At 44.8% G+C, this 21079-nt stretch overlaps 1 protein-coding gene and 2 long non-coding RNA genes across 4 annotated transcripts in view; 2 read left to right on the top strand and 1 right to left on the bottom strand.

Moving 5' to 3' along the window:
• The window catches only part of PHF8 (PHD finger protein 8), a 32801-nt gene extending 30398 nt beyond the window's left edge, over positions 1-2403 (bottom strand). For both annotated transcript variants that reach the window (XM_081844901.1, XM_081844902.1), the window contains exon 1: positions 1735-2403. In XM_081844901.1, coding sequence (XP_081701027.1) covers positions 1735-1832 — 98 coding nt within the window. In that variant the 5' untranslated portion in view covers positions 1833-2403. The remainder of the gene's footprint in view (positions 1-1734) is intronic.
• Positions 2404-2938: 535 nt separating this feature from the next.
• On the top strand, positions 2939-7461 carry LOC309332568. The gene is made up of 2 exons (XR_014152184.1): positions 2939-3177; positions 7071-7461. It is a non-coding gene; the product is annotated as an uncharacterized lncRNA (long non-coding RNA).
• A 10269-nt stretch (positions 7462-17730) lies between these two features.
• LOC309332745 lies at positions 17731-19803 on the top strand. The gene is made up of 2 exons (XR_014152321.1): positions 17731-17869; positions 18315-19803. It is a non-coding gene; the product is annotated as an uncharacterized lncRNA (long non-coding RNA).
• Positions 19804-21079: the final 1276 nt, after the last annotated feature.

The following is a 21079-nucleotide window of genomic DNA, read 5'->3' as shown; positions in this document are numbered from 1 at the left end:
CACTGGCCATACTGGCTGAGGCTGATGGAGCTGGAGTCCAACCACAATTGGAAGGTCACAGGTTCTCCACTTGCTCTAAAAGAAGCAATATCCCCAAAATCTAAACCACCCAGCCCTAGATGACCACCCTGTACAAGCTCAGAGACAGTTTCTTCTAACTCTGAAACACAGGAACTGTACCCTAAGTCAGAGCGCCTAGTTTGTATATATAATGTCTCCAGTTCAAGAGGAATGGGACAGTCATCTGCCAGAAACCTCAAAGATACATGGGACACTTCACTTGGCTAGACAGGTCCTTTCCAGTTTAAGGCAACCCTTTCTATTCTAAGCCAGCATGTCCTGAGGACAAGATGGAATTGCAGCCAAATGCTCCTTAAAAGATAAACACCCCACGTTCCAACATCCACACTCTTTGTTTAAGAAGTTGCACCTAGTTGCTCATTTTTTAATCAACTGTCTGTCCGTTCCATCCTGCGACCTGGTAGTGAAGGCATCTTCACCTATTAATGTCCTAGAAGGGAGTGTGAGAAATAGCTGTGTGAGAGGCTCTGCATGCAGTTGCTACCAGTTGAAAAAAACGCTGGCTAAATGAAGGAACAATCTGAAATTTAATCCAGATACGACTGTTGGTGATGGGTGTCTGACAGTTTGGCAAAAAACAGAGTACTCTACCATCAACCCTATGAGAGGAATTCCAGGAGCAAAAGGAGGCAGCTGAAGTTCACCTCAGGACATGCCCCCGATGGGCCACCCCTGGATGAACTGCCAACAACCATCATGTAGAAAAGACCCTAACGTGTTTTTGATATGTTACTATTTTCATTTTATTTTTAGAATATGTATTTGAAGGCCACCTTGGTAGGATCTGTATCCTGAATGGTGGGATATAAACAACTGCAATAAAAATAAAATAAATAAATCTGGCACAACAGAAAGCAGTTCTATGCTCACATCTTCCATGAAACATGACTGCACTGCATGCAAGTGCAAAAAGAAGCTGTGTGGGGTTGAAACAGCACAATAGAAACAGGATTACAGCTTCTTAAATTTTTGCTGCACTTCTGTAACTTCAGATCCCGCACTTCTATAACTTCAGATCCTGCACTTCTATAACTTCAGATCCCTTAATAGCCAGTATGGTCTGATTTAAGCACATTGCTTACCTGTTTGGGGGAACGGCTAACTTATTTTAAGCCTCCACACCAACTGACACTGTAAGAGCTTAGGACAGGGATGGGGGACAGAGAACTCCTACCAGCCACACTTCCTGGGGCTGATGACACCTGAAGAGCTAGTTTCCCCATCCATGACTTAAGGCATGTCAACTGTTTGGCAGGTATAAACATGAAGTCCGCTGGTCAACTCCTGTTCCTATGGATGAATGTCACGGTCCCCCAATCGATTTCTGGCAACCATCCAGAAGCTTCCATGCACAAAGACAGATCAACCCTAAACACCAGATGATGAGGACAAGCAATAGAGGAAGACCCTTCCTGCCTTCAAGAGGTCTCAGACTGGCCACTTTTAGGAATCAAGCTTTAAATCTTGGCCTGATCCAGCAAGGTGATTCTTAGAGCAACTAGCCCTTTGAGAATAACTGGCATTCTACCCATGAAGGCCCCCGATTAAAGGCAGCACCTCCAAGAGCAGATATAACCTGGATTTAAAGAAACAGGGGCTTTGGAGCCGCTACCTCCAAATGTCAGTTCCCACCCAGTGCCGCCTTCTTCTCACCTGCCGTGGAACCAGTCCTGGCAAACGTCGCACTCAATCATGAAGCGGGTGACATCGTAGGGCAGGCGGCAGAGACAATACACAGGGACAGAGGCCATGGCGGAACCAAGTTCAAGCGAAGGAAGACCCTCCAGGAACCAAACGACGTCCAAGCGTCCGCTACGGCAAGTTGAAGGACGTGGTCATGCTGAAGTCTGCAGGAGAGCCAGTCTTGGCCCGGCTGAGTGGGGGCTAAATTATTTCATCCCCCTTACCCACTCCAACTTCCCAAGCACCAACTTCCTTGCAAAACGTGCTTGTTGGATCCTTGCGATGTCCGTGGCGTCCTCTTCCTCCCCCCCAAAAACACAGCAGGGCTTGGCTGCAGGCGGTCTCTTGAACCCCAAAGTTTCGACCTGAAGTTTCATGGGCTGCTTCTGATCATCCGAAGCCCTCCAAGGCAGCCTCCCCAAGTTTGCACCCACTTCCCCCCTACTGGGGGGGGAGACCCCCCTCGCCTTCCTGGGATAAACTTCCCAGGTTTATTTTTTCGGGGGGCAGGATCCCTCTTGCATCTGCTGCAGCCCCAAACTTGCCCGCTGCCTCAGTTTCTCCCCACAGGAGATTCCCAGCTGCTGACAAAGGCGCTGAGGGACATCGCGCTCTCCGGGGCGACCTTCGGGTCCAGCTCCTCTCGCGGTCAGGCCCCCCCCCCCAAATACACCCCCCCCCCACTTCCCAGCCAGGCTCCCCTCGACTCCCGGGAGGAGTCTTGTCCGGAGGGGCTTCCCTCGTCGCGGCCAGAGACGCCTCGCCCCGGGCCCGCAGCGGAGGCGAAGCACCGCGGACTCGCACGCCCCGTCCCGGGCTTCTTCCTCCCTTCCGGGCAGGAGCGCCTAACTCCACGGCGGGGATCGAGGCCTTCTGGCGCCCAAGCGGCTGCGCTGCTTCTCGGCGACTCTAGAGGCCTCGGCCAGGCCCGGGATCCTGCTCTTGCTCCGGCTCCTCAATAAAGTTTATTCAAAACCACGGGGGGGGGGAGGGGGGAGGGAGAGACTCGAGGAGGCGCCGGCGGCCATCTTAGGGGAGGCGCAGCGCGGGACGCTTGGGAAGCCATCTTGGGAAGGGACGGAAGAGGGGCCTGCGTCGTAGAGATACGAAGGGGTAGAGCTGCCGTTCCACATCTGAAAGGCGGGATAGACGCCATTCCCGCCCCTCGCGAGAGGAGCAAAACACCGCAGATCCCCGTTCGGCTCTTTAGCGCGGCCGCGCCGGGGAACTGCGGAACTCCCTGCCTCATGAGATCCAGCGCGCCCTTTTGCTCTGCTTTTCTCAGCGCCTGCTAAGAAGCTCATTGCTTAAGCAAACCTACCCAGATGCTTAGAAAGTCGAGGCAATGCGAATCTGTTTCAGTATTTTGACTTTCGTGCTTGCTTGCTGAGTTTCGTTGCGGCGGTTGTTGAGGTGGGTTTTGTTGCATCTTTATTTCAGATCATGTGACTTGTGTAGAAATTATTCAGTTTGGTGGTGGATTCTTTTAAAGGCTTGAAGAAGAAGAAGAAGAAGAAGAAGAAGAAGAAGAAGAAGAAGAAGAAGAAGAACAACAACAACAACAACAACAACAACAACAACAACAACAACAACAACAACAACAACAACAAATTTGGTCTGCCATAGTCATAGTTGGTCTTTAAGGTGCTACTGGAAAGAATTTTTTTATTATTTTTTTAACAAATTTGTTGTCTGCATTTTTTCAGTTGATTTAGGATGAATCTGATGCGCTGAATCCATAAATCACATTGGTTTTGCTCAATCAGGTCAAGTTTTTGAGCTATGACCACATGCCATTTTTTTTACGTTTTTGTTCACATGTACGCTTGTGTGGAGCATTTTAGAAGAAGTTGTGGGGGTAAAATGCCTTGTCAGATAATTGTTTTGATTGGAAATGATTATTTTAATGACAAGAAGTATTCAGGTCTGATAGTTCTGGGTGATTATGTCAAAAAGGGATCAGTTTGAAGTCATAAAACATCGAAATCTTCCATAAATTGGTCCAGCAAAGCATAAAGTTGGAGGATCAAAACTAAGTTAATGGGGCAGCGGCCCCACAAAGTATCCTGATCTTCAATCAGCACGTTGTCCTGTAGCTCATTGTGATAAAATTCCAGTGCCTATCTTCGGAGAACTTCCTGACATTAGTGACGAAGATGCCTCCAGTGTTGAAGGACATGAAGAAGAAGAAGTGGTTCTTGAAGATGATGCTTCACATCCATTTTCCCAAAAGGAGTTGAATGATCTAGTTCGCGACCTCAGCTTGTCAAAGGACTCTGCCGAACTGTTGGCATCCAGATTGAAGGGAAAAAACCTCTCTGACAGTGCTCGCATCAGCTTCTTCTGCAACAGGCATCAAGAGTACCTCCGTTTGTTCTCGGAAGAGAAGGACTTGGTGTACTGTGCAGATATCGCGCAGCTTCTGCTCAAGCTTGGAGTGCCACAGTACGAACCCAAAGATTGGAGACTGTTCATTGACAGCAGCAAGCAATCACTGAAATGTGTTCTGCTACACAACGGCAACCAGTTTGCCTCTATACCCCTGGCTCACTCGAGTACAATGAAGGAGAACTATGAAGCGGTGAAGTATGTGCTGGAGAAAATTGGTTATGATCAGCATAAGTGGTTTATTTGTGTTGACCTGAAGATGGTGAACTTTTTGTTGGGACAACAGTCTGGCTTCACCAAGTACCCATGTTTTCTGTGCATGTGGGATAGTAGGGACCGTGCTCAGCATTACACGAAGAAGGACTGGCCTGTGCGGGAGGAATTGGTGCCTTGCAAAGAAAGGAACGTCATCAACGACCCTCTGGTGGACAGAGACAGAATACTCTTCCCACCGCTGCACATCAAGCTTGGCTTAATCAAGCAGTTCACCAAGGCTCTGGACAAAGATGGTGACTGCTTCACTTACTTGTGCCATGCTTTTCCAGGACTGACCATGGAGATGTTGAAAGCTGGCATCTTTGACGGTCCTCAGATCCGTCAGCTCATCAGAGATCCAGAGTTCGGAAAATCAATGAACGAAGTGGAACTGGAAGCATGGAAGGTATTTGTTCTGGTAGTGAATAACTTTCTTGGCAACAATAAGGCCAGAAACTACGCAGAACTTGTCAACAACATGCTGACTGCTTTCAGAAACCTGGGCTGCAACATGAGCATCAAGATGCACTACCTATTTTCACATATGGACCGGTTTCCTGAGAACCTGGGTTCAATGAGTGACGAGCAGGGGAAGAGATTCCATCAGGACATGAAAGAGATGGAGACCAGGTATCAGGGTCGCTGGGACACAGTCATGATGGCTGACTACTGTTGGACTCTGAAGAGAGACCTCCCTGCCGCTGAGCATTCCAGGAGTCCCAAGAAACGGAAGTTCAAGCCCTGAAGTTTGAAAAATGGTGAAGCAACATGCAATTTATATGTACTTACCTTTATCAATGCCCACCATTCAGTTTACAGTAAACCTGACCTGATGGAGAGAAGTGGATGCCATTTCCTGATTCAGCAGTGCAAAAATACCCTAAATCAGTTGTAGAAATCTAGACAACATTCAAAATGTAAAAAATTGTTGCCCAGTGTAATTTTTTATTTATACCCCACCCTCCCCAGCCAAGGCCGGGCTCAGAGCAGCTTACAAGCAATAATAAAAACAAGTTGAATGATTACAGCTTAAAAACAAAATTAAAATACAACATTAAATATTACAACATTAAAATAAAATGTAGCCTCAACGCAGGAGGAGAAGGAAAGAAAAAAAGAGAGGGAGGGAATCAAATTGGCTCCAAGCCAAAGGCCAGGCGGAACAACTCTGTCTTACAGGCCCTGCGGAAAGAAATCAGATCCTGCAGGGCCCTGGTCTCATGAGGCAGAGCGTTCCACCAGGCCGGAGCCAGGGTTGAAAAGGCCCTGGCTCTGGTTGAAGCCAATCTAACTTCCTTAGGGCCAGAGACCACTAGGGTGTTGTTATTTATGGACCTTGAGGCTCTCCGTGGGGCATACCAGGAGAGGCGGTCCCGTAGGTATGAGGGTCCTAGGCCGTGAAGGGCTTTAAAGGTCAAAAGCAGCACCTTAAATCTGACCCTGTACTCCACCGGGAGCCAGTGCAGCTTGAAAAGCACTGGGTGAATATGCTCCCATGGCAGAGACCCCGTGAGGAGCCTCGCTGCAGCATTCTGCACCCGCTGGAGTTTCTGGGACAGCTTCAAGGGCAGCCCCGCGTAGAGCGAATTACAGTAGTCAAGCCTGGAGATGACCATCGCATGTATTTTATCTACTGTATACGACTACTTTTCCTATGTTGTACGTTTCATGTTTTAGCTGCCTTGAGTGTGGTTTGAATTGCGGAAAGGCAAAACGCAATTAATATGTATATGCATGTTTCAAAGTGGGGCGGTGATTTTTTTCGTTCTTATTGATATACCTTTTTGTAAACAGCTTTGAGGGCTTTTCGCTTTTCACAATGAAGCAGTGTGTAAATCTTATAAAATAAATGATACATAAACGGGACTCTACAGGTGAAACTCGAAAAATTAGAATATCGTGGAAAAGTTCATTTATTTCAGTAATTCATTCCCATGGGCATTGAACCAGGTTTTGGTACTTTTGGCAGTGTGGGCAGGTGCCAAGGTCCTGATGGAAAATGAAGTCAGCTCCCCCATAAAGTTCGTCTGCAGAAGGAAGCACAAAGTGCTCCAAAATCTCCTTGGTTTCCAAATGAGATGCAAAAGCTGCTCTCATCAGAATAGAGATTTGGGGAGCCATGTCATCAGCTGGTGTTGGTCCACTGTGCTTCATTAAGGCCAGGCTCAACACAGCCGTCTACCAGAAGATTTAGTTAGAGGCAGCTGCCAGGCCTGTAACTAAAGCTCAGCACTTGTCAGTCAAATCATCGCCTCCTTCGCCTGCCCCCACGTGCCTCTCCTGTGCTAAATTTTAAACTGTAAGCCTGTCAGGGCAGAGATCTATCCCCTTGTATTTTCTGTATAGTGCTATAGAAGCTGATGATACTATATGGAGGAGGAGGATAATAAGAATAATTCCTCCCTTCCTCTCTGTTCTGTACTTTGCATTCTGGTAGTGCTATAATAATAATTAAGTGAAACAGTATATTTTCTGGCATCCAAATCTATTGGACCAGGTGCCCAGTGTCTGCCAAGAGTAAAACGGAAGCTGAAGGACTGGAATAGAATGAGGATATTGGCAGAAGGAGTGGCATGTTCATTGGACTGTTAAGTGTAGTGCAAGTGTTGACGTTTTATGTTCCAGTCTGCACAATATATATATTTATTATTATTATTTTGCAGTCGATGGAGAGCGGATGAAGCCCGGATTCTGTGTGTGTCCATCAGCTCCTTCCTGGAGCATCTCTGCTTGGTTGTGGAAACGATGGACCTGTTTGGGCCTCCTGTGGTTTGACAGATGGTTGCAACAGGAAGCTTCCCAATAATTTTGGCTGGACTCTGGACTTGCCCATGGACTACTGATGTCAGAGGGGGCGCTGAACATGCCATCCTTAGAGCCAAGATGTGGCTTTGTGTTCTGGACATTGATAGATTTTGTGTGCTGAGAAGCAGGCAAGCCTGGGACTGCCTTGATATAAGACAAAGTACATAGAATCTGGTGCTTTAATAAATTGTTCAGTGAGCTTTACTTTATAGTCTGCATGTGTTAACTGATTAATTATATTTGAGCCGGCTCACCATATTGATTAATCAATTACACAAACCCCAGCAAAATCTTAATCAGAGTGTTTCTCCAGGTGTTGCTGGACTCCAGTTCTCTTTGGCCCCATCCAGCATGGCCGAGGGTCAGGGATAATGGGAGTTGTAGTTGTTGCAGCACCGGGAGAGACACAGGTTCCCCATTCCCATTGCTGCGTCTCTCTGTCTCTCTTGCCACCAGGGGGAAAGCAGCTAATAGCTGGCAGTGAGGAAGAGGAGGTGGCCCAGTGGCAGAGGAGCCAAAACGGATGGCATGGCCTTGAAGTCCTATTTATATAGCAAGATTTGCCTTTTTTCTTTCTTTTTGGTAGGCTCCTATTTTTAAACAGCAAGCAAAACTCCCGCACCTCGGTCACCACCTTTGCATTCTGGTGAAAGCTTCACCTGTTGGATTTCTGTTTGGCATTTGTCAAAAGTTACACTTGTAGCTTGCATCTCCCTCTTGAAGGCACACGTGCTGAAACCTGGGTTTGTGCTTGTGTAAAAAGACCCAAGAGCGCTTCTTGCCAGCCATTGCTGATCCTGAACCAGGATAGTCTTGCCCAGTTATCCATGCTCTGGTAACCTCCAGAGTGGGATTACTGCCATGCGCTGTAAGTGGGGCGATCCTTGAAGACTGTTTCAGAAATAACTAGTGCAGAAAAATGTATTTAGTTTTGTAGTTTGCTTTCAGGGCTGGTAAAGGTAAAGGTAAAGGTACCCCTGCCCATCCGGGTCAATCGTGACCGACTCTAGGGTTGTGTGCTCATCTCACTCAAGAGGCCGGGAGCCGGCGCTGTCCGAAGACACTTCCGGGTCACGTGGCCAGCGTGACGAAGCTGCTCTGGTGAGCCAGCACCAGCGCCGCACACGGAAACGCCGTTTACCTTCCCGCTATAAAGCGGTTCCTATTTATCTACTTGCACTTAGGGGTGCTTTCGAACTGCTAGGTTGACAGGAGCTGGGACCGAACGACGGGAGCTCACCCCATCACAGGGATTCGAACCGCCGACCTTACGATCAGCAAGTCCTAGGCACTGAGGTTTTACCCACAGCGCCACCTGCTTTTCACCTTGTTGAATTGGCCAAAAAAAAGCAAAAGACGCTGGTGGTTGGCGCTCCTGGTTTCCAGGACGGCGTTCAAGCCCCTGCGGTGTCCCTGCTTACTTCCAATGCAACCTCTCTCTCTCTCTCTCTTTATCTATCTCTCCCCCTTAAGAACTAAATGAAGCAAAGTGCTCCTCTGATGCATCCCTGGTGTGTGTCTAAGACAAGGTGGATTACATGGATGCTTCCCATCCTAGCACTCCTTGTCATAGGGAACAAAATACGTACTGTAGAAAAGACTGTCTTTTCTACTTAGATTATTCAGAATGTGGAAAAGGCCGGGATGAAAGAGGAAATGGCATTATGTTCAGTCATTAGCAGAAGCGGAAGAGCAAATATAAGATGCTCAGGTGTCCTATTTTACAGAAGGCAGTTGTCAGTTTTCTGGGCTGTCAGAGGCTTAAGATGTGGGCAGGTGACAGTCCTCTGTATGAAGGTGTCCTCTCTTTGAATGGCCGGGCATTCCAGGTCTGGCTGAAAGATACAGAAGGAAGAGCAGGGACACTGAAGTTGCCCATCAACAGATATCACCTCGGCAGCAGACTAAGCACAACCACCTAGGCCACAGTCTTCCCCACTGCAGTGAGACGTATAATATTCCCCTGTAGAACTATAGGGTGACCTAACACATCAGTCATACTCAAGGTAATATCATATATCCAGCTAAGTCATACTCGGAATCACTGAAATCACTGGGTCTAGTGACTATGACTTAGTAGGAGATAAACTACTAATATTTTTAAATGTGCATCTAAGCAACAACATGTCCAATTTCTGCAATTGGGGTTATCTAGGGATGCAATATTTTATGTTCAGTCAGGCCCTTTTGTTTTCTCCTGATCATGAGAAATGCAGTTTGACCCTAAGTAAGTTTACTTTGAAGGAAGTCGGAGTGCTTCCAAAGACTTACTCCCTAGTAAGTGCACGTTGGGGTAGGGCTATAGCTCCGTTTCAGAGTGCATGCTTTGTATGCAGGAGGTGGGGTCCCAGGCATTTCCAGATAGGGCTGCTAAGAAAGATCCTTCCAGAGCCACTGCAGGTCAGGGATACCCAGGCATTAGAAGAACTATCCACCCAGATCTTCAGGAGGGCCAGAATTGCATTTTGCAATGTTTTCCACATTAGTTTGTGAAAATTTCTTTCTTTCTTCAGGGCGGTATGTTGCTGAAGGGAACAGCACACCTTCCCCTGCAGTGAGAATTCCTACAAACACACCACACACACACACACACACACACACACACACACACACACACAGAGAGTATATTGGGGAATGGGAGCACCAATGACTCACACTTCCTCTTCCAATATTTATTTTAGTGCATGTAATTCCCCTCTTCCAGAAAATTCCAATATTACTGTATTAGAATGAAGTGCATATGACACTAAATGCGACACTCATTTGGTACCAATGTTCTGGGCCTGGTTACAAGCCACAGAAGTGCTCTGGCCTGGCCGTGTCAGAGCTCCGCAGTCAAAAACCAGGGACTAGAAGCTCTCCCAGAAATATTAAACATAGACTACAAAAGTGACGTTGAATAGAGAGAGTGAGAAGGGATCAGCAAGGAACTGGATGTGACGGAGGACATCTTGCATGTGTGAGTATTGGCCAGGCGCCCCCTTCTACAAGAGGCAAGGTGTGGCGACAGTCGGGGCAGATGGTGGGCTCTGAGTCCCCTGTGCAGCCTGCAGGAAGGTCTCCTGCACAAGCTGCAGGAAGATGAGAGACAAGGTGGCGCCGTAATGGATGGCATGTTGGACTTCAACCAGGGTTTAAACAACAACATCAGTTTTATTATTTGTACCCCGCCCATGTGACCAGGTTTCCCCAGCCACTCTGTGCAGCTTCCAATAGATATAAAAACATAAAACATTTAAAATTTCCCTATACAGGGCTGCTTTTAGATGTCTTCTAAAAGTTGTATAGTTATTGATCTCCTTGACATCTGATGGGAGGACGTTCCACAGGGCGGGTGCCACCACCAAGGAGGCCCTCTTCCTGGATCTCTGTAACCTCATTTCTCACAGGAGGGAACTGCCAGGAGGCCCTTGGAGCTGAACCCTTTTGAATGAGTCTGTTTATTGGCCTGACCCACCCTGCAGGGCTGTTTGGAGCATAACTTGGAGGCAGAGTGGGGTGCAAGTAAAAGAAAGTGGTGTGCTGAGCAAGACGTGTGTTTGGATCCTTGTGCTTCTGCACACAGGACAACTTCCTGGGGACGGAGGAATCTGCCTCTCATCCATTTAGCACAGGACCATCTGCACTTTTTCAGGTGGACAGACAGGCGTAGCTCCCAGACCTATCAGGGATTGACCATCTGCATGCAAAGTGGCTGCTCTCCCACTGAGCTGGGACATCATAAGCTGTACACCATGATCATCACAATTATAACAAATAAAGGCTTGGCATATCTCGCTTTGCATGTCATGAGTCTTTCTCACATATTAGTTTCACCTTTTAAGTTGAATTACTGAAATAATGAACTTTTCCACAATATTCTAATTTTTTGAGTTTCACCTGTAGTGTAGCTGCCGTTTGGTTGTGAAGAGAGAACTTGCATTATCTGCAATGTTAAGCTGCTAGAATCCACCTTTCCTCCAAGGAGCTACATGGTTCCCCTCTCCCCTCTTTTTTTTCAAACCGCTTTGATGTTTCTTACAATCAGACAGTGTGCAAACGTGAATGAATGTCCACCAGGGGCTCGTTGTGTTGCCAGGTGTTCTGCAAGGAAATCCAGGGAAGAGTGCAGTGAGATGTGGCAGCTCATGCCTAGACAAAACAGTGGGTCTCCCTGGCCTAGACCTTTTGAGGGACTACATGCCCATCATGTCGGGTCACTGGCCACCCCAGGAATGATGGGAGTTATGTCAAGAGGGCCACGAGGGTCCCCTACCCACTGCTGTAGAATACTGTTTGCCTTGAATGTTGGAGTTTGAATGAAGATGGGGACAAGGACAGGCATGTCAGAGGCCTGTTGCAATATTGTAATAGACTGTATTTTTCGCTCCATAAGACGCACCTTTTTCCTCCTAAAAAGCGGAAATTTCTATGCGTCTTATGAAGAGAATACTGCGCGGAGGAGGGACGGACAGAAGCCACGGCTCCCATCCTTCCCTCCCCCGTGGCTTGCTTTAAAGCAGCAAAGTGGGACAGGAGCCGCTTACAGGGGTGTAAAGCAAGGACAGCGGGAACCATGTAATCCCCCTGACCCCTCCTCACTGGGATGGGCGGGCGCACGCCACCCCCTTGGGACACTCACGTGGGCAACGTCCCACATCTCCATTGGTAGAATCATAGAATCATAGAGTTGGAAGAGACCACAAGGGCCATCGAGTCCAACCCCCTGCCAAGCAGGAAACACCATCAGAGCACTCCTGACATATGGTTGTCAAGCCTCTGCTTAAAGACCTCCAAAGAAGGAGACTCCACCACACTCCTTGGCAGCAAATTCCACTGTCGAACAGCTCTTACTGTCAGGAAGTTCTTCCTAATGTTTAGGTGGAATCTTCTTTCTTGTAGTTTGGAACCATTGCTCTGTGTCCGCTTCTCTGGAGCAGCAGAAAACAACCTTTCTCCCTCCTCTATGTGACATCCTTTTATATATTTGAACATGGCTATCATATCACCCCTTAACCTCCTCTTCTCCAGGCTAAACATGCCCAGCTCCCTTAGCCGTTCCTCATAAGGCATCGTTTCCAGGCCATTGACCATTTTGGTTGCCCTCCTCTGGACACGTTCCAGTTTGTCAGTGTCCTTCTTGAACTGTGGTGCCCAGAACTGGACACAGTACTCCAGGTGAGGTCTGACCAGAGCAGAATACAGTGGCACTATTACTTCCCTTGATCTAGATGCTATACTCCTATTGATGCAGCCCAGAATTGCATTGGCTTTTTTAGCTGCCGCGTCACACTGTTGGCTCATGTCAAGTTTGTGGTCAACCAAGGTAACGTGTCGCCACGCAAGATCCTCCCTCTGCCACTGGTCTTGCCAGTGGGCAGTAGTGCCTTCCTTTGCAGAAGTGTGAAATTTGAAGGGCGGCTGTGGTTTGGTCCTTGTGTTGTTTACGAAGGTGTGAATTAGGTAGGTTTGACTTTAAATGGGAATTGAATCAGATTTCTCCCTCATTCCTCCCTCATATGAAAGCCCCCAGAGCTCTTTGCAAGGAACAAAAAGGAAGAAAGTCCCACTTCTTTTGTCTTTATTAAAATAATTGTGTAGGACCAAACCATATAATCCTTAGATCTAAGGGACTCAATGTGAGAAGCTCATATATTTCCATTGCCTGCCCCCCTTACTAGGGGATAAAGTCTCTCTTCATTTTTTAATGACAGTGATGAAGGTTCTTAATGCCACTGTTGACTGCTGTTCACTTTGCAGTGGTACCTCGGGTTAAGTACTTAATTCGTTCCGGAGGTCCGTTCTTAACCCGAAACTGTTCTTAACCTGAAGCACCACTTTAGCTAATGGGGCCTCCTGCTGCCGCTGCGCCGCCGGAGCACGATTTCTCTTCTCATCCTGAAGCAAAGTTCTTAACCCGAGGTAATATTTTTGGGTTAGCGGAGTCTGTAACCTGAAGCGTATGTAACCTGAAGCATATGTAACCTGAGGTACCACTGTACATGGTTGAAATATTATTCTGATATACCAGTAGTTTATTAAATAGTTTAGTACAACATTTGATTCAGAATCCCCCCCCCTTGTTTTCCTCCTCTAAAAACTAGGTGCGTCTTATGGTCTTATGGAGTGAAAAATACGGAAGTCCACTGCAGGCCCAGCCCAAGACATTTTGGCACTTGAGGTGAACCACAAAACGGCATCCCACTGGCCAGAAGAAGGGACGAGTGAAGATCTACAAGTGGCTGACCCAGCCTCCAAGGAGAGCGGGCAATGTGTTCCTTGGAGGCCAGATCTGCTGCCCCTGTGGACAGGTTTACATACACTATACATGTTTTAAAATATCTGCAGTTCTGCACCGCACTTTCCTTTTCACTCAAGTAACTTGAAGTTATTTGTTCAATGGGTCTACTCCAAGTATGAATTAGATGGACGTCACACCAAATGAGTGGCTGCAGGGACACCATGAAGGAACACCTGAAATTCGGATGAGGCTGAATTCTTGACTTCTGCAGAGCTGCAGCAGACACATAGCACCGAAAGTGACACGACACCTTTCTTTCAGACCTTGTACCTTTACAAAGCTTAAAACACAGGAGTACAAACACACCATTTATTTATTTTTTACTAAAAGAATAGAATTTATTAAGCACTGTAAGTCTCTCTCCATCATCAACAGATGAACAACGCGCCAGGATTCCACCAGCAAAAAACATTCCCAAAAGACACCCAAGCTTTCTGATTGCAAACCTACTGCGAGTTTCCCCTGATTTAGAGCAACCTGTCCAAACTTACACTGATTAAAAAACCCAACAACCTATGGAGCTTGGTGTGGGGTGCAAGGATTGGGGAGATGGGGATTTGTTTATCAAGGTTGGGGTAGTAAAGATAACATTTATCCATCCACTAAGAACAGGTGTTAATATAGCATAAAAAGAAAATCCATTTTTAAAAAGAAGGGAATAATGAATTTATCCCACATAAATAAAGCATGAACTTGCAATTGACAGGGGATCACTAACAAGAAAAGAAAAAATCAGATTTACTCTGTTCATCAAAAATTGGTTTGTATGCTTTTTTTTCCCTTTAAAGCTAAAATCTCAGGCTAAACATTTTAAAAGGTGGTCATGGGGAGATATATATGGTAAAAATGCAACTTCCAAGGTTATTCAAAGAGGGTGTGTGAGGGGAAAGATTGGCTTAAAGTAACAACTGAGATTGAAGTTTTTACTTTTAAAATCTTACTAGGCATTTAGTTACTATCAACAAAGCATCTACCAAAATACAAGAGCAATGGTTATAAGTCAGAAAAAGTGTACATCCTGTCTGCGAGGGTAATATTATAGACAGATAAAGTGTACGGGGGAAGCGGGGGGTTGGTCTTTCAAAACGGAGTCAGAAAAAAATTCTAATCTTAAAAAAAAAACCTAGAAAATGAGCGACGCTATCTGACTTTGTGTAATGAGCGGTAAATAGCAATTAAAGACTGAAAGATCTCTAAACAGGTGTGTGTTAGATTTCTTTTAAACAATAAAAATGGACTTACAAAATAGATTGGTGTGGGGGTAATTGGAAGGATTAAAATTAAAAATAGAAGAACATGCATATTTAGCAAAATACATGTCAGGTAAGTTAGCTACTATAATGATTCAACTTCGGTAGTAAAATTATGCTAACAAGATTTAAAAAAAAAAATTGTAGTTAGCTTATGATTCATCTTGCAGCTTGATCCTAATAACATTTACTTGGAAAGAAACACCATTATTTCAGTGGGCTTACACCCAAGTAAGTATACTGAGGATTTGCAGCCTAGGTTACAGTTGCGTGATAGGGGGAAATGTTGGTGCTTTGTGCCAACTGGCCACTGAGTGGCCCTGTGCCTTCCTCAAAGGCTCTAGCATACACACGTTTAATCTGTGGACCGGGATACCCCTATTCCCCTCCACAAGAATTCAAGTCCCTGTATAATGTTTGTCTGTGACTTCCCCCCAGGGACCTAAGGGCTCGCTTGCTTGTTTGCGTATGAATCCAAGGAAAGGTGGAATTCTAAACGACATCAGAAAAAGTTTAAAAGCTGCCCCTGAAAAGGCTTCAAAGTCTTTTCAAGTACTGTTAAGTATATTTGGACAAAAAAACCCTCTAACTGGTTGGCTAAGTTGACTAGTAGCCATCCTTGGGAACGGCTAGCCAGAGTCAGATCCCGCATTGCTGCCTTCGGATGGGATGAAATATTTGGAAGAGAAATGTAGGAAATATTGGTCAATAGGCTGGCTTTAAAAGGCCCCCCCACCCCACCCCCACAAAACAATGAAGGCAGCATGCTAAAATCCATGCCTTTGATTGTATGGTTTAGATCCTTATGAAGACTTCAAGAAACATGCTTAGAGGAGAATCTTGAATTGGAGCCTAGTACAGGAAGTTAAAAGTATTAGATTTGTTCCCACTTCAACTCATATTAAAAAGAAACCTTTCTTTGTCTTAGAGGCAGTGCTATTTTTCTAGAAAAAGAGGTGCCGGAACTCACCATGAACTCCTCCCTTGTTCTCTTATAATGGCAATAGCGCCCACATAAGAGGTGCCAGAACTGAATTCCGGTGAGTTCTGGCTGAAAAAAAGCCCTGCTAAGAGGAAGAAGATTTGGACACAGGAACATATTTTGCCTTCCTTATGAGCATTTAAGGTCCACTGCACAGTGCAGGGGAAAGTCATATTACTTCAGATAATTCTCAGCATCAAAGTTAGTAACACAGCAATTATTTTTAATAAACAGGATCCCTACAGCTGTTGTTAATGGACCTTACTCCATTGGGGATCAATGGCTCTGGGTGTGGGGTGCAGATCCAGTGACTTCAAAGGAACTCTGCCAAGATTGGACCATCCAAGGATCCAGCCCTGGAGAGAGTCCAAAGTGTTACACAGGCCAAATGAAAAGCAAGAACGCCGCATTTGAGAGCTCCGCTCTCAAAGAATGAACAACGCAACTCAACATAATCTTTGGGTCCAACTGATGCCACTATTACCTCAGGGTCACCCTCACAAGGGAAACCTGATGTTTGTTCATGATTAGGACATTCATTTCACAAAGCCACAATCCATTCAAGCTCTACATTTTTGCCTCTTTGTCATACAATAGCTCCCACAGGCAGAACTGCAAGATGCTTGAAAAGTCCTTAATTTTACAGACAGCCTGCAATGCTAAGGTGACTAATTTCTGGAAACGTGGAGAAAAGAGGTCTCATTACAGAGGAATTCCATTACAGAGGAATCCTGAGGAATTTTATTTCTGTGAATTCTGATGCAAAGTGACCCGATCCAGACCCCCAGTGAATTAGAATTTAGTTATCCTTAGATTTTGCATTTATCTGAATTAATGAGACACAGGGATTGTCTCAAAAAAGTAACAAAATTCCTAGTTTAAATGTTTAGAAATGTATATACAGAGTTAAAATACGTTTTTAGATACAAATTTTCATGTGGATTCAAAACTAATCCAGAGTAATGCAGAAACTGAATGGAATGGATTTATGAATGAAGACACATGAAACAGACTGATCCATCCATCGCAAGGCCACGTACGGACCTCCCCCTTTTGTGCGTCTTAGGATCAAGAGAAGTATATTCAGAGTTATTATATCTACATTCAAGGACTGTAGCTTTCTGGTCTCACAAAAGGATCTGAATTTTGAAATCTGCACTTAAAAAAAAATTGAAGTTTGCAAATCAGGGCTTCATTATTATTATTTTTAAATAAGCAAACTTTTTTGTTATTAAAAAATAGCTATGGGGCCATCTAGTTATGGCTAGGCGCATTTGCAGAGACTCCTGGTTCCTGGCTCTATAGGCAAAAGCACCTCCGATATTAGCTTCAGATTCAAAAGCTGCAAGAAATGGGGAACCAGCACTGTTTCGCCGCAAGGTTAAATATGACAACATAAAGCTGCTTTAAGAGTTAGAAAGAGCCCTCTTTCAATAGTCAAGTATCATTTTCTCAAAGGACTTTGGCTCATCTCATTCCAACCAAAGCAGAGCCACCTTTGCCCAACAGTCATAGCTGAACTACACTTCTGATCTAGGAGTGCTATCAACACCAAGGAACGAAAGCTTCTCCACTTTCCCCAGAAGCAAGGCTAACTTCTACAGGACTGCAAGTTTTAGAATCTTCCAGCTCAACCACAGCAGACTTATCTCAGTGCCTCTATAGATCATTTGCGCTTAGGGGTGGTGATGCCTGAATTCTTGTATCACACAAATTGCAGTCTCCAGTCTGTACATGACCAGCTCCAATTCTGCATGCTGGAGCCAAACAAGCTTGGGGAAAAAGGTATTTGCTTACTGCAGTACATTCTAAATAATGGGGAACCAGACATCTGAGGGCAATCATCCGGTTATTGCTTCTCATTAGGTTTATAAAAGATAGGTCAGGTTAGCTTGACTCTTGCATCATAACATGATGTCCATCACATCAGAGATGCTATTTTACATTCAGTAACACTAGTGGGAATGGTAGCATTATCCAACTGCAATTAAACTAAAGTCCATAGATATGCATGAAGGGTGTTTTGTCATTTGGATTTATTATGCAAGAGAAACCTAGGAATTTTCATCTACCTCTTTGGCGTTCATGCAACACTGAGCTTCAAATTAAATTGCTCAAGATTAATGATCCCCTTCCCACCTGGAAGTATCCACAATTCTCATAAGAGATATTTTAAAGATGCATGTTGCCTGCTACCTTTTTGGCTGAGCAAGCAGTGAGCAATTCTGAACAATACCACATCCGTTTTTTGAATTTAAAGGAAAACTTATCTAGGATTTTTGTCAAGTGAATCTAGAGTAGAGTGACTTCAAACTTTATTTTGCCTAGCTTGCAAGGAAGAGACCATGTTGAAGTGTACTTCCCAGTTAAAACAAGATAAAATCAAAAATATTCAGATACCGAATTCTTCTTCCTGTATAAATTATGCAAGTAACACACATTTTCAGTCTTATTTTGCATAATTTATTTGTTTTTTTAAAAAGGTTTTGCCAAATTTAGCCTGGTTCTAATGGGCACTACATAGGGGGGAAGCCCTACCCTGAAAGTGAAAAACTTATCCAGCCAGGCCTGCTGCCCACAAACTTCCGAGGTTTATTTTAGTATCCATAAAAATTAGAAAGATTCGTTTTTAAAGACTGGGCCCAGTATCACATTCTGTACTCCCACAGAATCACGGAATATATAAATGTTTGGGATAAGGGCTTCCCAAAACTTTCCTATTTTTGGCTCTATTTGCACCATACATTTAAAAAGCATGGCTTCCCTCAAATGATTTGTTAGGGTGCCGAGGGCTGTTAGGAGACCCCAATTCACATCACAGCTACAATTCCCAGCATTTCCTGGCAAGAGGGATTGTTACACCACCCTGCTAAAAGTGGTACGGTACTGTTTCAGATGTGTAGTACAGATGGGACTGCACTAATGGCTACAGTCTGCACAGACAGACAGACAAAGTCAAATCAATCCCGCCACCTAATCAATAGCTTGCCTGGTGGCATTGCTAAGAGGTTAAAAAAGGGGGGCCAATCTGCTCCAGTTGCAAAGGTTTCAAGCACTGGAAATATGGTATATAAGGAAATGTGTCACAGAAGCCTGTGACGCAGATCCAGCTGCTCCCCTGGGCTACATGATATCAAAGCAATATAGCTGCGAGGCCTGTGCGAGTGCAGGCATGGCTCAAGCAGGCAGGCGTCTTTCTAGTTCTGGGGTATGACCTCAGAACTGGCAATGGTTAAGTTGCTTGGAAATGTGTGCCATTGGTCAGGAGAGGAAGTTGTCTTCCATCCCAGCAAATACTGTCAAAGCTAAAAGCAACTGAAACACCCCCAAGAGAGAAAGAGAGTGTTAAATCTCTCCTCTCAAATTCACCATTTAAAGTTGCAATCCCACTCCTCAAACTTCATATGACAACTGCATGCCCAACTGAAGAGGTTGAACAGTGTCTCATTTGTGACAGGAAGTATTATCGTGTAAGGAAGATTTACATTTACTCTTCACACCTGGGAATAAAGTGTTTTTCTGTTATCATCAAGCCAAACCCAGATCAGAGAACATTCAGCGACAGGGCACAATTAAAACTTAAAACACTTCCTTGTTCTCCACCAGTTTCCCAAGACTGTTGGTTTAATCCACTTGAGGCTGAAGTGAGGCCTTTTCTGAAAACCCTAATTCTAAAACCCTCAATATGCAATTTTAAGTTTTGTCTCACTTTACAGTCATAGCATACCAATGAGAATAGGACTGAAGATGATTCAGAAAGGAATGCACCCCTGCCTACAGCTGCAATGTTTCAAAATCTACACTGGGCTCTTTCTATTGCTTAATTAGAACATTTAATGCTTAATTAGGAAGCTTTAATGGTGAGATTCATAGCTCAGAGTCAATGCTTTTTTGCTTCCTATATACTGTAATCCCAGATCATACACCCTTTCTAGTAAAATCATTTCTAGGAGCTGGGAAAGATCTTTCCCGAAAATTATTAGCTGAAAATACTGTTCTTAGTGTGAGTTGGTTCATCCTGTTACCACTTTACAGAAAAAAATGGGGATTTAACACTCAGATTTGATATGCAAATAAATTTTAAAAAGAATGTATGTATGGGAGAGTCAGGTTCTGGAAGCCTGCAATGCTGTGTAGTATATACCTACTGCAATTCTGAATTTCAAGAGTCTATCAAGATTCCAGTAGCTACAAGCCAAATTCTGCAAGGGACTTCAATGAACAATGGACAAATTTCAATTAAATAAATATATGTAACAAACTGAGACCTATTCGGAGATAACTGTAGAACAAGGATTTCTGACTCACATGTGTTTAACAATAGCAACAGCAAAACAAGTCTGTCTATCTGCTGAAATGAAGGAAGGATGTGAGATTACCAAGAGTGAATGGCTCCATTCACTTCCTGTACTCTAAATCAAGTCTGGGATATGTACCGTATTTTTTGCTCTATAAGACTCACTTTTTCCCTCCTAAAAAGTAAGGGGAAATGTGTGTGCGTTTCACTGCGCAGCGATCCCTCTTGCTGTTCTGGCTTCTGAGATTCAGAATATATTTTTTCTTGTTTTCCTCCTCCAAAAACTAGGTGCGTCTTGTGGTCTGATGCGTCTTATAGAGTGAAAAATACGGTAATTCTGAAAAGCATGTATTTTGCACTAGGGTCCTAGAGCTTGATTCAACAACAAAAAACCCAAGTATATTCCACAGTCCTGAAGTTTGATGACTCCCAATTAATGACTGCAAAAGGGACTGGGAAAAGGCTTAGAAATACATAGGTAAGAAAAGAAGGAAGGTCAACTGTGCCGAAAAACTTCTCTTGCATCCTTCCCATCCCACACCCCCCTTCCAAATAAATGTTTGATGGACAAACAATAGGAAACAGACATTCCCATTATGCCCTCCTGTGAACATCTTAAGGACATCTAGCTTGTTGCCACTGGAAACAAGACTACCAAAATTCTGGTTTGACTCAGCAAGGTGGCAAAATTCTGGTTTGACTCAGCAAGGTAGCTCTTCCATTCTCAGAAATCTCTGGTACATTGCACCTCCATCAAAAAGGCTAGAAACCAGTTTTAGAAAACTGAGCTTTACTGGAATCCTCACAAGACCCCAACAATTAAGGCTCAGACAGAGCAATTTGACACCTGTCTATTCAGAAGCAAGTCCCACTGAATTCAATGAAATGTACTCCGTGCCGGGGGGGGGGTACAGGATTACAGGCTTAAAGCCTCAATGAAAAGGAGATTGGACAAAAGCATGGGCCATAAAGCTATCAATGGCTACTAGTCATGATCGCTAGGTTGCCTCCACTAGTATCAGAGGCATAATGGAGACCACGATCGGAGAGGGTCTTGC

The sequence above is a fragment of the Podarcis erhardii genome, assembly GCF_964252035.2.
Source record: "Podarcis erhardii genome assembly, chromosome: 17".
Classification (NCBI taxonomy): Eukaryota; Metazoa; Chordata; class Lepidosauria; order Squamata; family Lacertidae; genus Podarcis; species Podarcis erhardii.
The sequence above is the reverse complement of the archived record's forward strand: the minus strand, read 5'-3'. Positions and strand labels throughout refer to the sequence as shown.